Source organism: Monodelphis domestica, chromosome 1, assembly GCF_027887165.1.
Source record: "Monodelphis domestica isolate mMonDom1 chromosome 1, mMonDom1.pri, whole genome shotgun sequence".
In the NCBI taxonomy this organism is placed as follows: Eukaryota; Metazoa; Chordata; class Mammalia; order Didelphimorphia; family Didelphidae; genus Monodelphis; species Monodelphis domestica.
In genome coordinates this window covers 485,438,532-485,456,477 of record NC_077227.1, presented here as the reverse complement: position 1 = coordinate 485,456,477, position 17,946 = coordinate 485,438,532, and the positions used below count along the sequence as shown (strand labels likewise).

At 50.0% G+C, this 17,946-nt stretch overlaps 1 protein-coding gene across 3 annotated transcripts in view; it reads right to left on the bottom strand.

Moving 5' to 3' along the window:
• LAMA5 (laminin subunit alpha 5) overlaps positions 1–17,946 on the bottom strand; it is a 135,933-nt gene that overhangs the window by 19,071 nt on the left and 98,916 nt on the right. For all 3 annotated transcript variants that reach the window (XM_056812875.1, XM_056812873.1, XM_056812874.1), the window contains 24 exons: positions 17,509–17,648; positions 16,294–16,409; positions 15,792–16,000; positions 15,466–15,670; positions 15,199–15,343; positions 14,572–14,712; positions 14,134–14,295; positions 13,848–13,949; positions 13,436–13,519; positions 12,859–13,089; positions 12,089–12,202; positions 10,534–10,664; positions 8,543–8,623; positions 6,118–6,332; positions 5,812–5,912; positions 5,486–5,666; positions 5,189–5,332; positions 4,729–4,880; positions 4,536–4,644; positions 4,176–4,289; positions 3,486–3,656; positions 2,057–2,253; positions 1,675–1,791; positions 388–542 (listed from right to left, as the gene is read on the bottom strand). In XM_056812875.1, the coding sequence (XP_056668853.1) occupies positions 388–542; positions 1,675–1,791; positions 2,057–2,253; positions 3,486–3,656; positions 4,176–4,289; positions 4,536–4,644; positions 4,729–4,880; positions 5,189–5,332; positions 5,486–5,666; positions 5,812–5,912; positions 6,118–6,332; positions 8,543–8,623; positions 10,534–10,664; positions 12,089–12,202; positions 12,859–13,089; positions 13,436–13,519; positions 13,848–13,949; positions 14,134–14,295; positions 14,572–14,712; positions 15,199–15,343; positions 15,466–15,670; positions 15,792–16,000; positions 16,294–16,409; positions 17,509–17,648 (3,517 nt within the window). The remainder of the gene's footprint in view (positions 1–387; positions 543–1,674; positions 1,792–2,056; positions 2,254–3,485; positions 3,657–4,175; positions 4,290–4,535; positions 4,645–4,728; positions 4,881–5,188; positions 5,333–5,485; positions 5,667–5,811; positions 5,913–6,117; positions 6,333–8,542; positions 8,624–10,533; positions 10,665–12,088; positions 12,203–12,858; positions 13,090–13,435; positions 13,520–13,847; positions 13,950–14,133; positions 14,296–14,571; positions 14,713–15,198; positions 15,344–15,465; positions 15,671–15,791; positions 16,001–16,293; positions 16,410–17,508; positions 17,649–17,946) is intronic.

The window sequence follows — 17,946 nt, the reverse complement described above, 5'->3', positions numbered from 1 at the left end:
TCGTGCACATGCCGTCTCTCCTGAGGGCCTGTAAGCTCCTTGAGGGCAAGGACTATTTCATTTTTGTCTCTGGATGACCAATGCCTGGCACAGTGCCACGGGGACAGAGTTGACAGGAAGTGGTGGCAGTTTGGCTATGAAATGTAAAGGTCAGGGAAGCATCAAAGAGGGCACCAGGACAGTTCTTACTGCATGCCTTCCTCTCTTGTGCTTACAACACTGACCTCAATGTATAGTTCTAAAGAGCAAATGAGCTGGGGTCAGAGTGCTCAGAGAGGCCAAGGATACTTTCCATGACACCATCTTATTTATCCCTAGGGCCAGCTCCTCTGAGTGCAGAGGCCCCTTGCTCAACAGCCCTGGCACTGCTGAACTCCAGGGGCTCACCTGGAGAGGTTGTACGCAAGCTGGTCCAGCTCTTGGGCATGCTCCTCAGCTCTCTCCACAATGGGAATCTTGCTGCTTGCAGGAGAGAATTTCTGCATCTTCTCTATCAGTGGGGTCCGGGCACCATCCAAGTTGGCAGCCAGATGCTCGTATTCCTAGGGAAAGACACAGCCATATCCAAGGCTCCCCTCTAAAGACTTAGCTCAGGGGTACTTTGTTGCTTCAGTGGAGAGAGTGCCAGGTTTGGAGTTGGGAGGACCTAGATTCAAATCTGGGCTCAGATAGAGCAGTGTGACCCTGGACAAGTCATTTAGCCCCATGTGCCTAGCCTTTGTCCTTCTGTCTTAAGAGTTGTTACTAGGACAGAATTTAAGGAAAAAAAGACTTAGCCTAACCCATTTTATTCATAGGGATTATCTACATTGCCTTGCCCAATCTCTTGCTTTCATTGGAGTGGCTTATTGAAGGTTGCCTGGGCTTGGATTGAACTCCACATGAAAATATCTATAAATATAAAGTAGCAGAACAATGATCAGAAACAATTTTATTATTTGTCATTGGGAGCCTATCCATTTTCAGGGTTATCGGTAATATCTCAGGCAGGGTCTCTTTGCTCTGGAGTGATGGAGCTTACTGTTTCATATTGAGTGGTTCTGAAAGGGGTTGGGGCTTGTATGAGTCTCTGGCCTCCTTCCAAAGTGAAATGGACCTGGAAGGTGCTGGAACTTTTCTCGTATCATTTGTGCTAGCACAATGGGACACATTGGGTAAAGCTGGGCTCAGAGGAAGGAATGCTGGGGGTTCAAGACCCACCTTTCACATACACTGGCTGTGAGACCCTGAGCAAATAATTTTACTTCACACAGGATCATTTTCTAAGAATGCAAGTTTCTGGGCAGACAGTGATCAGCACTGGTAGGAGGAATTTCTGTCCATGAGTTCTCCACACCAATAAAATCACAAGAGCATTCTGGATCAAAACATAAGTGCTAGTCTCGAGTTCCATTTGCAGCTTACTCTCAGAGCATACCATGCAAATCTATTTAAATGAACATATGTATGCAAAACAGTAATGCAATGAAATGTGTTTTGGACTGAAAGTCAGGACACTTGGGTTCTTGGATTTGCTGTATGTTCTTGGGAAAGTCACTTCCTTTGCCCCTAAGTTTCTTCCTCCTCCATCCCTAAGGTCTCATTCGGGTCAGTTCAATTCAACATTTTTTAACTAACCAAAAGATGATTCAAAAGGAGGGACTATCCACCATCTTCCAAGCCTCCCTCTCTCACCTCCTTGGCCCTGTCCATGGTCTGCAAAAGTTCAGAGACTTGAGCTAAAGCATCTTCCGCCATGCGCAGGATATCTCTCAGTGTTGAATTTTCCCTCTCCAACTCCTGCTTCTTTTGCTGAAATGAGAAGGAGGCAATGTCCACTGCCTTTACCAGGAGCTCCCAGGCCCTCCCCTTTCCCTTCCTGAAGCCCATAATTCCCTTGTAATGGAGTTGTTGGGCTAGTAAAAGGAAGATGGCTTAGAGAAGATGATCCTGTCCCTGGACATCTCACTCCTGTGTCTCAGAACCCAGCTACCTTGGGCAGGAAAGTTGGGATGGGGGAGAAGAGAATAGAGGGGCCAGAGCAAAGCAAAGGTCCTGGGCTGCTGGGTGGTCTCACCAGCCTCTCCTCCAGGTACCCTTGGTTCCGGCTGTTGAGTTCTTCAGTGAGACGAGTCTTATTGACAGCCTCATTCAAGGCATCCCGGAGGTCCATAAGTTGTGAATTGTGCTGAGCTAACCGCTCCCGGATGCTTGATGCCAAAGCCTGGCTCTCTTCCCACCGGCTGGTCAGTTGACTCTGTACTCGGTTCAGTACTGACCCAGGACAAAGACAGCAGTGGCAGAGAAAGAGAGGAAAAGAAGTGGGTCATTTGCTGCCAAAGGATCATAGGACATAGAGTTTTAAAATGTGGAGTACGTCTATCACCATTTACCATATTAGAAAATACTTCTTAGTATTTTTATGAGAATAGTTTTGAATTCATGGTCCCTCTGAACCTTATAAATCCCTTAAAGAGGTCTTAGGGACTCCCAGGTGTTCCCTGGGACCTTGCTGTGAGTACCACCAATCTAATCTAACTTCTTCATTATATTATTGAGAATACTAGAGCTCAGGGGAGGGAAGTGACTTGACCAAAGTCATATAACATAACAAAGTCAGGATCTGAACCCGGATATTTAAGGCTGTAATCTTATTGAGATGACCATGTCCAGGGAATGCCTGAGTTACTTACAATATAGTATTGTAATGGAATATAATACATAATAAGGAAAAATGAATAGGAGGAATTCAGAGAAACATGGAAGAACTTATCTAAACTGAAGCAGGGGAATGCCATCTACAATGATAATCACCCTCAAGAGCAGCTAAATTCAGCTTAAGAAGTTAAGTAGTAGCTGTAGTAATTAGTCTCATAGAATAGTCGGTGCAATACACTTCTCTCCTCTCAGCAGACATAGTCCACAGGGCTAGAAGGCTACATGTGTTGTCATATGTGTCCATCAGTCTTGCTCTATTGGTTTGCTTTGCTTTGAATGTGTTTGGGGGACAGTGCAGTGTAAAATACTCTCAGGCTGCTGGGTGGCACAGGAAATCGTGCTGGACACAGAGTCAGGAAGATCGAGTTCAAATCCAGTCTCAGTCACTAGCTAGGTAACTTTGGGTAAGTCACTTAACTGCTGCCTGCCTCAGTTTCCTCATCTGTAAAATGGGAATAATAATAGCACCTACCTCCTGGGGTGGTTGGATGAATCAAATGAGAATATTTATAAATATTTATAAACTTCACAGGCTTTAAAATGCTATGTAAATTCTAGTTATTGCTGTGACTGTGGTTATTAAATGACGAGTGTGAAGAAGGGAGTCTCGATAAAACTTTAAGCAATACAAATCAGTTATATTTTAAGAGATTCTCATTGAATTCTTATCATGAAATTCACACGTGGGAGTCTTGTTTTCTCAGGTTCGGAGCCTCCCGAGGGCAGAGAACACAGGACTAGTAAAGACTGCTTTGCTTAGGGAATTGAGGCCACCCTCTTCCACTCACAGCTCTGTGCCTCTCTCAGCTCCCCTTCGGCCACCGCCCGTGGCCCTCCGAAATCCCTGCCCCGCATCTCCTGCAGCATCCGCTCCACCTCCCCCAGCGTCCGCAGGAACTCTTCGCCAGAGGCTGCGCTGGCATTAGACGGGGACAGTCTGTCCATCTGAGATATCAGCTCTGGGGAGGAAGCCGAGCGAGTGAGTCTGGGCACGAGTGTCCCCACAGGCCACAGACCGCATTTACAGGGTCGTTCAGTCCAGCCCACACCTGCACAGATGTGCTCTCTAGAACAGCTCCCCAAATGGGGTCATCCCAAGGATGCTTCAGGGAAAGGAAAATCCCCGGGACCTTCCTCTGCCATCTCCTCTCTAGTCTCACTGCATCTCTTACTTCTTATTTTTAAAGCCCTTACCTTTGGGCTTAGAATCCTTAGTAAGTACTGCTTCTAAGGCAGAAGAGTGGAAGGAAGGGCTGGGCAATCACAATTCAGTGATTCGTGCCCGGGGCGACACCCCTAGGAAGTGACTGAGGGTCAGATCTGGACCCAGGACCTCCCGTCTCCAGGAGTGTCTCTCCCCTGAGCCACCAGCGGCTGTAACCTCATCTCCCTCTAAACAATCCTGCCCTCTTTCCACGCTTTGAGCGGGCAGGGCCCGGGGGAAGCCCTGGCCAGGATAGCCCTCATTCCAGGCATACCTCCCAGAGCCCGTTCCATGTTCTGGATGCTCCGGAGCAGGGCCTCTGCCCGCTGCAGGTTGTCCCCGGAACTCTCCTGGAGCTGACCTGCCCGGGCTTGAGCGTCTGCTACCTACAGGGTCAAAAGAGGCTGCAGTCAACCGAAAGCTCAAAGAAGTCAGTGAGAAGAGGCTGAGGGTCTGCACTGGAGAAAAGGAATTTGGGAAGCCCTAAAGGTGTGAGGGACGGGACAGGAAGCCTGAACAACACGGCCCAGCTTAAAACACGAGCAAGCAAAGAGTCTTGCCCGGTGAAGGGCCAGGCGGCAGAGAAAGGGTGCAGGATCGGCTGGGGGGTGGGGGGGAGGGGGGCACCCTTCCTTGCTGTGAAGCACTTCAGTCTCTTCGTCCAGAACTCCACTCTGACGCTCCAGCTCGTCTAGTCTCTGCCTTGTTGGCTCCCGAGACCCCGCGGGGCCGCGCAGCTGATCCTGGGGAGGGAAAGGAAGCCGGGTTAAAGGCTCCGGAGACTTCGCTTAGCGGGGAGGAGCAGAGCCCGGGTCAGGGCAACCTACTGCCAGGGCGACGATGGAGCTGTTGATCCCATGTAATCGGGTCCAGGCCATGGAGCTGGCATTGAGGCTGCTGAGCTGCTGGCGGATGGCAGGGAAGAGTGGTTCCATCCTCTCCAGGTCGTCCAGCAGCAGCACCACACAGTTGTCACACACTGGGGGAGGCAAGAGCAGCGGTCAGCGGTCAGCGTGGAGACCTTGGCCCCCAGCAAGACCCTGAACCTTCCTTGTAAACTCCTGTCAGAGTTAGCAGAGGGAAACGCAGAGATGTTCCCCGGGTCGGGTTCAGTCCTTGTGGCTTGGGGGACAACAAAGGGGGCTAATCTCCCAGGTCAGCCTGTCCCCCAACTGGACAGGGGATCAAGGGGTGCTCACAGGAGGAGGCAGGGAGGGGACAGGCCAGAGTGAGGAAAAAGGAAGGAGAAAAACATGGGTGAGGAAAGAGGGTTGCATCAGGGCCCACCTTCACAGTGGACACCCCCGGGGCCGTGGGTCACAGGCACTTGATGCTGGTGGCTGCAGGAGTCACACTGCTTCCCGCTCAGGCCTGGGGGGCAGGTGCATTCGCCCGTGCGGGGATCACAGTGGCCCCCTCGACATGGACAGCCTGTGGGGAGGATGAGACGGTGACTGGGGCAGGCTAAGAGGGCCTCTTCTACATGTCCTAACCAGACTCCCTGGCATCGCCCAGACTGCCCTCCCCATGCATCCTCCCTCGGGTGCCGCGTCTCCCAGGAACCTGCATGACTCAGAGACTCACGAGTACAGCTGTGTTCACTGAACCCCCAGTAGCCAGGGGCACACTGCTGGCACTGAGCTCCACTGACCCCGACCCGACAATGGCACTGCCCGCTCTGGGGGTGGCAGCTGGGCCCCATCGCAGCCGGACCGCAGTTACAGGGCTGGCAGCCTCCACAGCCATCGAAGCCGTAGTACCCGTCCTAGAGGGAGAGGGAAAGAGGGGGGTCACCCAGCGCCGGACAAGGACCCATTTCTGTGAAGGGGGCCTGGTGGGAAGCAGAATCTGTAAAGTCAGACCCTTGGGGAACCTTTGCCTCATGCCTCCCTCCAAGCCGCAGGGGTTACCTGGCAGCGGTCACAGCGCGGGCCAGTCACACCGGCTTTGCACAGACAGCGCCCACTCCGAGCATCGCATGCCTCCGTCCCACAGGGCGAGCAGTCACACTCTGAGGGCGAGAGTGACACAGTGAGGCCCCCCCTGGTGCCAGGGGTGCCCTCTGCCTCCCCCCCAGTGCCAGGAGTGCCCCCTGCCTGCACCCTATGCCAGGGGTGCCCCCCTGTCTGTCCCCACTCAGTGCCAGGGGTGCCCCCCAATGCCAGGGGAACCCCCCTGCCTGCCCCCACTCAGTGCCAGGGGTGCCCCGACCATACTGGTGCAGTTCCCAGGGAGCAGAGCGTTGCCATAGTAGCCAGGAGCGCAGCTCTCGCAGTGGGGGCCCGCCGTGTTGTACATGCAGCCTAGGCAGGCCCCGGTCAGGGGGTCGCAGTGGCTGAATAACATATTTGGGTCCCCATTGCCACTGCAGTCACAGGGTTGGCAGGAGCTGCCGATCACCAGGGGGTTGCCATAGTATCCGGGGGCACACCTGAGAGGAGGTAGAAGAGAATCTGGGAGGTCAGAGGCAGAGACAAGGCACCAGTGTGATTCCACCTGGCTCTGACCTTCGAAACAGGAGCACCTCACTCAATACTAATGGAGACTGGAAGCTCAGCCCCAGAGGAGGTCTCCAGGCAGGGAGGAGAGAGCAGAGTCTAGATGGGAGTCCAGAATTTTATTTTATTTTTTAAACCGTTACTTTCTCTCCTAGCATCAACTCTAGGACAGAAGGGCAAGGGCTAGGGCACTGGGATTAAATTACTTGCCCAAGGTCTCCCAGCTAGGCAGTGTCTGAGGCCAGATTTGAACACAGGACCTCCTGCCTCCTGGCCATAGCTCTATCCACTGTGAACTTTAAAACTACTCCACCCTATTCGGACGTACTTTAGAAGATTTGATTTAGCTATTTCTTGATTGTAACAATGGAGACACTTGGTCTAACAGCATCAAGAATGTCTTGGGAACTCTACATTGCTCCACCCTACTTAGTCTAACAAGGTCAGGAATGTCTACACCCATACTTAAGGATTAAGTATCTAGGAGGATGGTCTTTGATAGACATGTGCAGAAACAGCTGACAGACCCCTGTGCTGTCCTAAGTCAAGCTAAGCTACCATTGGTACAGATAAGATGCAGGAAAGTGACATAAAACCATCTATATAGGGCGCATCACTTCCTCTCTTTGCTCTCTTTCCCCGGAGAGGTGGATCTGGCTGATCACTTCCTGTGAGCAGCCTGGGCGCCAGTTTGATCCTGGAACTCAGCCTGGAGGAGCTCCCTCAGACAGCTTCCTTGAGACGGTCTCATGGTGAGTGATAACTGACTCCCTTTTCCCTTGGCGCTCAAGGGAGGCCCCTTTGCCAAGGCCTTTAACTCCTGCCTGGCTCAGCCTAAGCCGGAGCAGTTTTAATTAACTTTTTCCTCTCTCTCTCTCTCTTTCTTAATTTCCTTTTCTCTATATTAATTAAAATCACCATATTTTCCAGCTGACTTGGGTATTTTTATTTGGGATATCCCCTGGTGACCAATAATTAAATATATTTTAGGTTACAACACTAAAATTATCTTTATACCACCAAGCTATCTACCTGCCCCAGACACCAAGAGCATTTACTAATTTATTTAATAACTATGTCTTAAGTTTCTAACATAGATGGAGTGCCAGGCTGGGCACTGTTCATAAACTACATGAGCCCTGCCCTCACACAGTTTCCTATACTTCACACTATTCCATGATAAGGGCAAAGTATCCCATGATGCCCAAGGGGAAGGATGTGTGCTGACAAAAAGAAGACTGTAAAGCTTCCTGGAAGAGGAGGCATTCAATTTAGACTTTAATGGGCATATAAAGAGGAGGAAGAGCATTCCAAGGATAAGGATGAACAAAGGCTTGGAGCTGGAGACATATAGGAAGTATTTGGGGGCAAAGATAGTCTAACTTGTCATAAGCATAAATTGTATGTAGAAAAAGTGTATGGGATAAAGCAGAAAATAAAGGCAAGAGCCCAACCATAGAAGGCCATGAATGCCAGGCAAGGAAAGATGAACTTGATTCAGTAAGCAATAGGGAATCACTGCAGACTTTTGAACGGGCATAAACTAAGCAGATGTAGACTTTAAAAAGATGGCTGGCAGCAGGACAGATGACTCGGAGAGGAAAAAGGTAGAATGGGAAGACTGTAGGAGGCTGTTAATTTAGATGTGTCACAATGATGGCTTATACTAGGGGATTGGCACAGGGAATTCAGAGGGAAGGAAGGATGCAAAAGACATTATAGCAGCTTGGATCTGAGACGTATGTGTGTGAAAGAGAGGGAGGAAGGGAGACAGAGAAAGGGAGGGAGATGAGAGAGAGAGAGAGAATGAGAGAGAGAGAGAGAGAGAATGAGAGAGAGAGAGAGACAAGAGAGATGAAGAGAGAGAGGGAGGTAGAGAGGGAGACAAAGAGAAAGGGAGGGAGACAAGAGGAGGGGAGAGAGGGAGACAAAGAGAAAGAGATGAAGAGAGAGACAGAGACAGACAGAGGTTAGGAGAGAGGAGACAAAGATGGCACTAGTACACTTTCCTTTACATTTCTCTTTTCCTCTCTTGCCTGTAACATTTAGCTCAATGGGTTCTTGTGAGAATCAAACAAAACATCATAAGAAAAGAACTATGCAACCTTAAAAACCAGTTCTGTGGTTATCATTATTTACTCACCGTTGACAAGAAGCTCCAGCATACCCAGGCTGGCAGAGACATTGGGTAATGCCACCTTTATGGACACATCCAACTGCAAAGCTGAAAGTGGATAGGAAGATAAAAGATGGATATTCTCAGAACCCATTGGTTAGCAGCTGTCAAATGGCCCTCTCCCCATCCTGGAGCACACAGACTGAAATAAGGTCGTGCTGATCCAATTAGTTTGGACATATCCACTCTAAAGTCTTCTGTTCCCAGATGAACAAGCCTCAGTTCCTTGAGCTGATCTTTCTGTAATTTGGTTTGTATTTTTCTTTCCACAGGACTTCATGGACTAAAAGGGACTCACAGGACAAATATTCTTGATTATAAGAGGATATCTGTGTGGGGAGCTAAAGGATAGGTGGCACCTGTGATGGATGGGTCTCTCTCTCTCTTTCTATCTCTCTGTCTCTGTCTCTGTCTCTGTCTCTCTCTCCCTCCCTCCCTCCCTTCAATCTTGGAATCAGTACCAAATATTGGTTCTAAGGCAGAAAAGCAGTAAGGCATAGGCAATGGGGGTTAAGCGACTTGCTCAGGGTCATAAAGCTAAGAAGCATCTGAGGTCAGATTTGAGGTCTCTGTATGGTCAAAAGTGATGTGATCTACTTTTATGAAGAAATGGGGTGGGGGGATGTTGTTACATTCCATGGTTCTTATTATCTACTTTCTGATGTGGGTAGAGAAGGGAAAATTTTGAGGCCAAGCTTCTCAACTAACTTAGAGCAAGTCTGAGATTACAGAATGAACAAATGAACTAGGCCCAAAATGCCCATGTAGACAACAAAATGGGGCGAGTTCTGATACAGAGGATGCCATTCTTTTTGGAGGCTTCAAGTGTCACAAAATTGACTAAATTTAGTCACTAAATAAGTGTCAATCCAGGTCTGAGGAAGTTCAGTTAAACATCAGTTTAGAAAGCTAAATACCATCAAGTTTGGGCCTAGGATGGTTTTTCATGACTACTGAGTGACCTTTTCTTGTGTTTTTCAGAATGTATACTTTCTTTTTCCTTGTTGAATAAATCCTAGAAAAAATACTCTTATATCCTATGGTATGTGGAAGAAGGAGAAAAAGGCAAAAGAGATGAAAAATTTCTGGGGGCAGTTGGATAGTTCAGTGGATTGAGAGTCAGCCCTAGAGACAAGATGTCCCTGGTTCAAATTTGGCCTCAGACACTTCCTAGCTGGGTGGTGCTGGACAAATCACTTAACCCCTATTGCCTAGGCCTTGACACTCATCTGCCTTGGAACTAATACATAGCATTGATTCTAAGAAAGGTAAGGATTAAAAAAAAAAGGATATTATGGATTCTGGAACTGGACATAGCAGCAGCAGCAGTACATAATTAGGGTTCAGATGTTGTCAGTCTCTGAACCCAGATGGCCATGCAGTCGCCTGGAGAGACATAGTTCTCCTTTGGAGATTCAGGCTTAGAAAATAAATGAAAAACTCTGTGGTCCAGGTCCCCTGAATCTGTGCCAGGGAAGAGCTGTAGACCCTGAGAAGATGACTCAGATGAGCACGAGTCTAAAGCCTTAGTAACAGATCCTTTTACAGGGATCAATTGGGGAAGGCATCCTTCTTAGAGGAGGAATGATTAAAGGTCTAGTTCAAAGGAATGGAAGTCAAACAGAAGAATTGGGTTGGGGCAGGGCCTGATGGAACTGGGAATGTTTAGCCCAGAATAAATAAGACTTTGAGAGGGAGAGATGGTCATATCAGCTGTGTTCAAGTAACTGTGGAATAAGGATCTACTGATCGTGCTTGGCTACAGAAAGCAGAGTTAATTCAAAGCAACGGGTTGGGTAGAAAATGTAGGGGCCAGATGTTAGCTTGGTAGCTATGTAAAGACAGGCTTCAAAACATCTAGAGCCGATGAAAAAGGCTGCCTAGCTCAGGAGGTAGTAGGCTCTCCAATTTCTGGAGATCTTTGGGCAGAAGATGGAGAACCACTTAAGAGCACTTACTTGTTGGAAGGCACAGAAAGAGGGCAGGGACAGCTGACGCAAAGGGAAGACGATTGGTCTTGGGTTGTGTTGGTCACGAAGCCACCCTTGCACCGTTCACAGTGGTCACCTTCAGTGTTGTGTTGGCAGCCCTAGAACAGAGGAGTAAACATGGGCCATGGCATCTTACAGACACTGGGTGGCCTTTGGGCCTAGCCCCCATGACAGATATGTTTTCCTGGTAGTTATCTCCCCCTGATCACTTCCAGTAATTCCTTTCTCCAGCTGGCCTAGAAGTTCTTATTTATAGTGAAAGGGTGCTCAGAATCATCTGTTTCTGGTTTAGGCCAGATACTATCTTTCATAGTTCCTACAATCTACCATTGGTTAACTAGGACATCAGGTTCAATTCCTAAGTATGCCTGCTTGGACTTCACCCTGAATTCTGGAAACTTCCAGGGAGAATGAGATCTCCTCCAAGGGCAGAACTGGAATCTTCCCTGGTTCAGGCTCAGGAACCAAGGGCAGTGATCTGGTCACGGGTCTGGCAGGGACTATTCATGGGATCTCAGAGTTGAAAGGGTCCCTCAGGAATCATCCAGCCTAACCTGTACATGAATAAGAATCTCTCATAATATCCTTGATAAGTGGTCTTGCAGCCTCTCCATAAAGACCTCCAGGGACAAGGAATCTATTACCTCCTGAGGCAGGCAATTCATTACTTAGGGGTTTGTGGTTGTTTTTTAAAACCTTTAGAATGGATAAAAGTATTGGCTCCAAGGCAGAAGAGCAATAAGGGCTAGCCAATGGGGGTGAGTAACTTGTCCAGGGTCACCCAGCTAGGAAGTGTCTGAGACCAGATTTGAATCCAGGATCTTCAGTCTCTGGTGCCCTATCCACTGAGCATTTTAGCCTCCTGTAGCCCAGGAGGACATATCTGATGAACTCCTATTTCACAGACACATAATACAGGTCACTTCTTCATTGTTAAAGTCTTCCTGACTCTAGGTTAAACACGCTCCATTCCTTCAACCTATCCAGGTCTGACATGGGTTCCTCTTCCTCATGGTCATCCTCCTCTGGATTGTTGCACCTTGTTAATAATGTCCTGCCTAAAATGAGGCGCCCAACCACTTGATTCCATAAATGAGGAATTGTGGGCCCAGAGAGAAGGGGGTCCTTACCCTTGGTCAGATAGGATTGATCATCATTATTTTTTATCTTTATATCCCCGGCCTCTAACACAGTGCCTGGCAAGAAGCAGGTGTTTAATAAACTCTTGTTGCTGAATTGATTAATCACGGCATCACTTGGTTTCATTTAAGCTGCTTTCTTTTGACTGAGTCCTTCATGGATATGGAGATCAGGTCCTTATGGTAACCCCTTCTAATTCTATAGACAAGAGCAAGTCCTCTTCAACACTCTTGGTGATTCCCTTCCTTATGATTCAGCCTCTCTTCCCCCATTCCATCCTGGCTATTTTCTGTCCTTGAAACCCTTTGGCTGGGGTTCATGACACTCTCAGGATTACTAAGAACCTAAACACAGTGCGTGCTTGGCCAGCACTGACACTCACCACACAGATGCCCGATCCTGGCAGGCATCGGTCCGAGTGCCCGTTGCAGTGGCATGGAATGCATTTGCCCAGGAAGTGGCCCTTGGTGTCTCGGTAATAGCCAGAAGCACATTCCTACAGAGTGGGAGGTAAGGAAGGGGAGAAATGAGAAGAGAGCAAATAGCAAAATTTGTGAGGAAGGATGCAGGGAACATCTGGGAGATACAGCAACGGAGGGAGGGCTCCCAGGGAAGATCGGATATCTCAAGACCATGGAGGATTTTGATCATCTGGCTAGTACCCTGTCTAGACTTATGTCACTGAAGCATAAGCTCTTCAGGCCAGAAAGGACATTGGGTTTCTTGTAGTCATTTTATACAAATGGAAATCAAGGCCCATATAGGAGAAATGATTTGCCCAATCATGCAGGTAGAAAAAGACACCAGGAGGATTTGGACCAGGTCCTTCCTCTAGACTATCCCTGTGTGGTCTTCCTCCCCAGCCCTGATAAAAGAGGCTCCCCCAAGATGTGATAAATCCTCCCCTGAAGCGTTTCTCTTTGTCCATCAATCATTGGTTCTGTGGGTGGCTCTCCATCTTACTGTGTGCCCATTCTGTGCTGTTACATGATGGGGAAGGCAGGGTTCTTGCTCATAGGAAGCCCAAGATGAGTTTGGTCAATTTGTCCCACAGATTCCAAGAAGGAGGCTAAGGCTCTGGGCAGTGGCTGTGAAGCCCCTGGCTCCTGGCCCCCTCCCCCAATCCAAGAGGGCTCTTGCCCATTCTCCTACCTGGCATGAGTCGCCACGGTAGTTGGCAGGACACATGCAGACCTCAACATTGCTGGCCTGAGCTCCCCCAGGGGCATCTGTCACCACCTCTAGCACGACCCTCTGAAGAGAGACAGCTGAGGAGATCTGGGAGAAGAGGGCACGGATCTGCAGCTGCTCCAGACCAGCCAGCACCATCATTAGTTCCTCCCGGGAGACAGGGTTGTGAGTCTCTGTGTGACGGAAATTGCCCTACACGGGAGGAAAGAGGTGCTCAGGATGAGCTAGAAAATGGAAGTGTCTTCAAAGCTTGTCCTTCTTAATGTCTGCTCTCTAGAGCTATTCCAGTTTACATTTCAGTTTAATAGGTAGCTGGGTCCCCAGCCTTGACCCTGACTTGAGATGTGATCTCCAAGGAGTCCTCCCTCTCCATCTGGATCTCAGTTTTCTGTCATGTAAAATGGGGAGAAGTCCTTCCAGTTCCCAATTTCCATTGCTTCCTCCTTTGATCATCACTGAGAGTGCTGTCAGCTTAAGGGAAGAAAGGGGCTATGAGAACCCCAAAGAGACCCCCATATGCTTCCCCATTCCCACTGACCTCCACCAGATCCACCTTCCCTCGATGAATGTCCCCAGGGGCTGGGTAGGAGCTCTCTAGGAAAGTGATACTCATCTGGTTTCCCTATAAAGAACAAAGGTGAAGGTATGTGATTCCGCTGTCCCAGGGACTCCCAGATTGACCCCTTGCCTTTGGAGAGGCTATGACCAGCCATCTTTATGTCCCATAGCTTGTTCTCTCTTCTGTTCCTTGGTGGCCTGCTATCCCCCTTGGTCTGGGGTCTCTTCCCCTGGGCTCCCTGTCTGTGAGCTCTTTTTTCTCCCCACTCCCCACAGTCTCTCTCTATGCTAAGGGTCTGAGGTTACGTCCCCCTACGCACCCCCTCCCTGAATTTTTATTCCCCTCTGGTCCATCATTTCCTTGATTCCCCACCCCTGCACTCTGACACCACCTTCAGGATCACATCTGGCCTGCTCTCTGTAGGGACAAAGACATCCCCACGCTGGGTCTCGGAGTGCAGCTCATAGCTCAGCCTCCCGCCGTAGGATGACACCTGCAATACAGTACACTCGGACTGTTTTAGTCCCTGTCTGGGGCCTGAATACCCTCTTACTCCATACTCCACTTCCAAAAAGGGGGCGTGTTCATGATTCACCACCCAGACATCCTGAAGCCCCTCCCCACCCCACCCCCGCTGCCACAGATAACTCTGGGTCCAACCCCCATGCCCCACTCACCCGATCCCCCAGGTAGCAGACAGGTGCCTGCCAGTAAAGGTCTTGAAAGGCTTCTGGGACATTCCGAACATCAGCATGGACCAAACCAATGTCTGCACGGAGTGAGGTTGGCACCTCCTGCCGCTCCCCACTCAGCAGCACCCAGCCTTGCATGTCTAAAAGCTACAGGACAGCATGGATGCAACTTATTAAATGCATGTGTGGGCATTCATGTAACTATGTGAGCGCACACGTACATGGACACATATGTAAAAGTGTGTGCGTGTATGTGTGCTTGAACCTACATGCACAGGGATGAATGTTGTGGATGAAGGCAGGTTTGAGCCAGGACCTCAGACTATGGACTCTGCTCTCAGACCATCAGGCACAAGATGGGACTGAATAGCATTGTCCTGAGATGGGGCTGGCCACAGACATCCTTATCCTATGGGTTCCTACCTCTCCACGGACTTGCTGGGAGCTCTGGCACCGGTCGGTGGCCCCAAAGCAGAAGCAGCGCGTGCAGCCCTTGGGGTTTGTGGCATCCAGGGAGAAGGTGCCCACGCGGCACTGATCACAGCGTAGGCCCTCCACATTGTCCTGAAGGTGAATCCAGGTGTTGGGTGAGCTTTCTTAGGAACTCTGAGGAATAGGCTAGGATCTCCCCAGAAGATGAATCCCCTTCCTCTACCTCAAGATCTAGAGGGACGAACAGGCTGGGAACCAGGAGGCTCAGGATGGGGACATTCACTTATGGGATTCATTTATATTAATACAATACAAATATTACAAATAAAAGTTGACTTAATTTGTCACTTTTGGTAAGTGTGCTGCAGTTGAAAAATCCATGGCTTGGAAGCCCCAGGATCTAGGGCTAGTTTTGCTACTCTTCCCAGTGTGGATTTGGGCGAATTCTTTTCCCTCCTTGTGCTTCCATTTTACTCCTCTGTAATATGGGAGAAAGAATCCCCGCCCTGACTTCTTGATGGGGCTGTCATTAAAACCAAGGACAATACTGTGTATTAAAGGGTCTTGCACTGCTAAAAGCACCCTAACAGAGGGTTCCATCTCAGGCTCTACACTCACCTTACAATGGCACTGGCCAGTGATGGGGTCACATACTCCAGCCACTGTGCCGGCCTCAAAGCACTGGCACCGCCGGCAGTTGGGATAGCCATAGAAACCAGGAGCACAAGCGTCACAGCGGCGGCCGATGATATTGGGTTTGCACCTTTAATGAGGACCAGAGGCTCAATCATCAACTCTGAGGCTTTCCTCAGTAGGCACCCACTTATTCCACCTCCAGGTGGGGCACCATGCCTCTCAGCCCTTCCCTAGGCCCTCTGCCCTCACTTGCACTGCCCGCTGTCCAAGTCGCAGCCAGGATCTGTGAGCTCCTCGACGCCAGGGCGAGAACAGTTGCAGTCTTCACAGCCTATCAGGGGATGGCAACCAAAGGTTTGGTCCTGGCAGACCACACAGTCTGGTAGGATGGTGCGGGGTGGACAGATGCACTGGCCAGTGACCTCATCACAGAGGCGGGTGCCGCAGTCACAGGCTGTTAAGGGAGAGCGCAGTGTTAGTGCCCCATGGAGTTCCTTCCTCCTCCTGGTCAGAAAGAAGAGACACTGGCCAGGACTGGCCCTGGAGGGGAGCAGGGAAAGGGAATAAGGACTCACGTCTGCAGTTAGGGAAGCCCCAGTAGCCCGTGGCACAGCGGGAGCAGTCCCTGCCGATGACGTGGGCCCGGCAGGAGCACTGGCCCCCAAAAGGCTCGCAGGTAGGGCTCGTGGCTCCCACTTCATGGCAGTAGCAGGGCTGGGCCCCATTGTTGTAGAAAAGGGAGAGTGAGATGGCGGCATTCTGGCAGAACGGAGTCGAGCTGGGGCTGCAGGAATGACCCAGACAGTACATTGGAGCCATCAGATGGGATTCCTTCGATGCTCTTCCACAGATACCCTTGGCACACAGACTGCCCAAACCCCTGAAATTTTCCTAAACCTGGGCCTAACATTCCTGAATCTCTCCCCCACTTCCCCAATGCCGAGAGCATTCCATTTCTGCCTCTGAGCCCTCCTGAAATCACAGCCTCCACCCTCACTCCCACCCCAGGTCCCAAAGGCCCTTGTCCAGCACTGTTCCACCTGGCTAAGCACGCCACTACTTCAGCCTGCCTCGTACCTGATGTAAAAGCCATTGGCTGCACAGAGACTGATGAAGTCATAGGATTTGTCCAGAGGCTCCTCTCGGAGGTAGCTGGAGCTATAGCCATCCTCAGGGACAACTAACACATAATCCTATGGGATGAGAAGTTTTAAAAGGTATGTCTAACTGCTGTGGGAGCTGGCAGAGAAAATAGCTTATGCCTCCTGGGAAGAGGAGGAGGAGAACTAGGCCAGCCCAGATTTTATCTTTGCTGGCAACAGTCATCTTGCTTATGGATTCAAGATTAGGCAGGTAGTAAATAGCCAAGCAGATGCTAAAATGCAGGGCTTTGAACTCCCCATTTGGTGCTCCCAGGAGACCAAGACCCAGAGCTGGAAGGGGAATTTTGAGGTTTTCTAGTCCAGAAGTGTCAAACTTACAGGCTTCCAAACCAGATTAAAATATAGTTGGGACATGATTAACAACATAAATAAAAATGCAATGCAACATAATCAATGTTAATTTGTGGCTTTCTAAGTTATTATACAGACTTTAGGGTTGACTTTGACACCACTGAGCTACTTATGATAGATGAAGAAACCTAAGCCTGGAGGTGAAATGATTCGTCAAAGGTTCCACCATTATTAAGTGGCAAAGCCAGAAATCATCTGCCTCCAACCCAATACTCTTTCCACTTTCTACTCAGTCAGTGCTCTTTCCTTGCTTCTAGCGGGCTCCTCAGGTAAAGGCTGGAGACTGAGACTCCTGAGTCTACCAGAGGAAAAAAATTGGGGCTCTTTCTACTCAACTGGAAGCCATTTTTTCCCCTTCTCAATTCAATCGGGCTAAAGCAAACAGGAGGATACATACATATATGTGTGTGTGTGTGTGTGTGTGTGTGTGCGTGCGTGTGTCTCTCTCCCTCTCATTCTCTCTCTCTGTGTCTCTTTTTCTCTCTCTCTCTTTCCCCCCTCTACCTCCCTCACCACTACTCCCCCTGCAGATGAAGCTCTCACCAGCTGCTCGAAGGAAGAGCCAAGTATAGGGAATTTGAATCATGGTGGTTCTGCCTGAACATAGTTGGTTGTTCATTATAGACAACCTTGTTCCTCACCTAGGACTGTGGCTGCAGTCTGCAGTCTGAGATTCTAGGGGAAGCGAAGGAAGAGCGCAGGGCAGACCCTCCCTCCCTCCCAAAGCAGCAGGACAGAGGGGGCTGAGAAGGCCTTCCTTTCTGCCTCGGTCACTCACCAGCCAGAGCTGCTGGCCCTCAGGCACACGGACAGTCACAGTCAGCTCATTGTCCGTCACATCCAGGATGATCTGACCCTCACACATGACCAGGCTGCGGCAACCGTAAGCGTGGGGGCAGAAGCTGGCATTGGCCTGGCCTGGGAAAACCGGAGCGTCACACACATGGCCGTGGTTGGCCCAGGGCTTGCCGAAGGCCCAACCGGCTCCCAGCAGCACCTGGCATCCCCGCGCTGGCGGACGGCAGCACGAGCAGCCGCTAACCTAAGCCGTCCTGCTCTCCGGCTGTGCCCAGGTCTGCCGCCTCCGGGACCCTCCCCTCCTGGTGGGGCTCTATCAGATCCTGTAACAAGCCCATGGTTGTTGCTGATGTGTGTAAGAGTGAGGGCAGTAAGGGCCCCACGTGAGGAGGTGGGGGCTTCTCGGAAAGTGGATCTC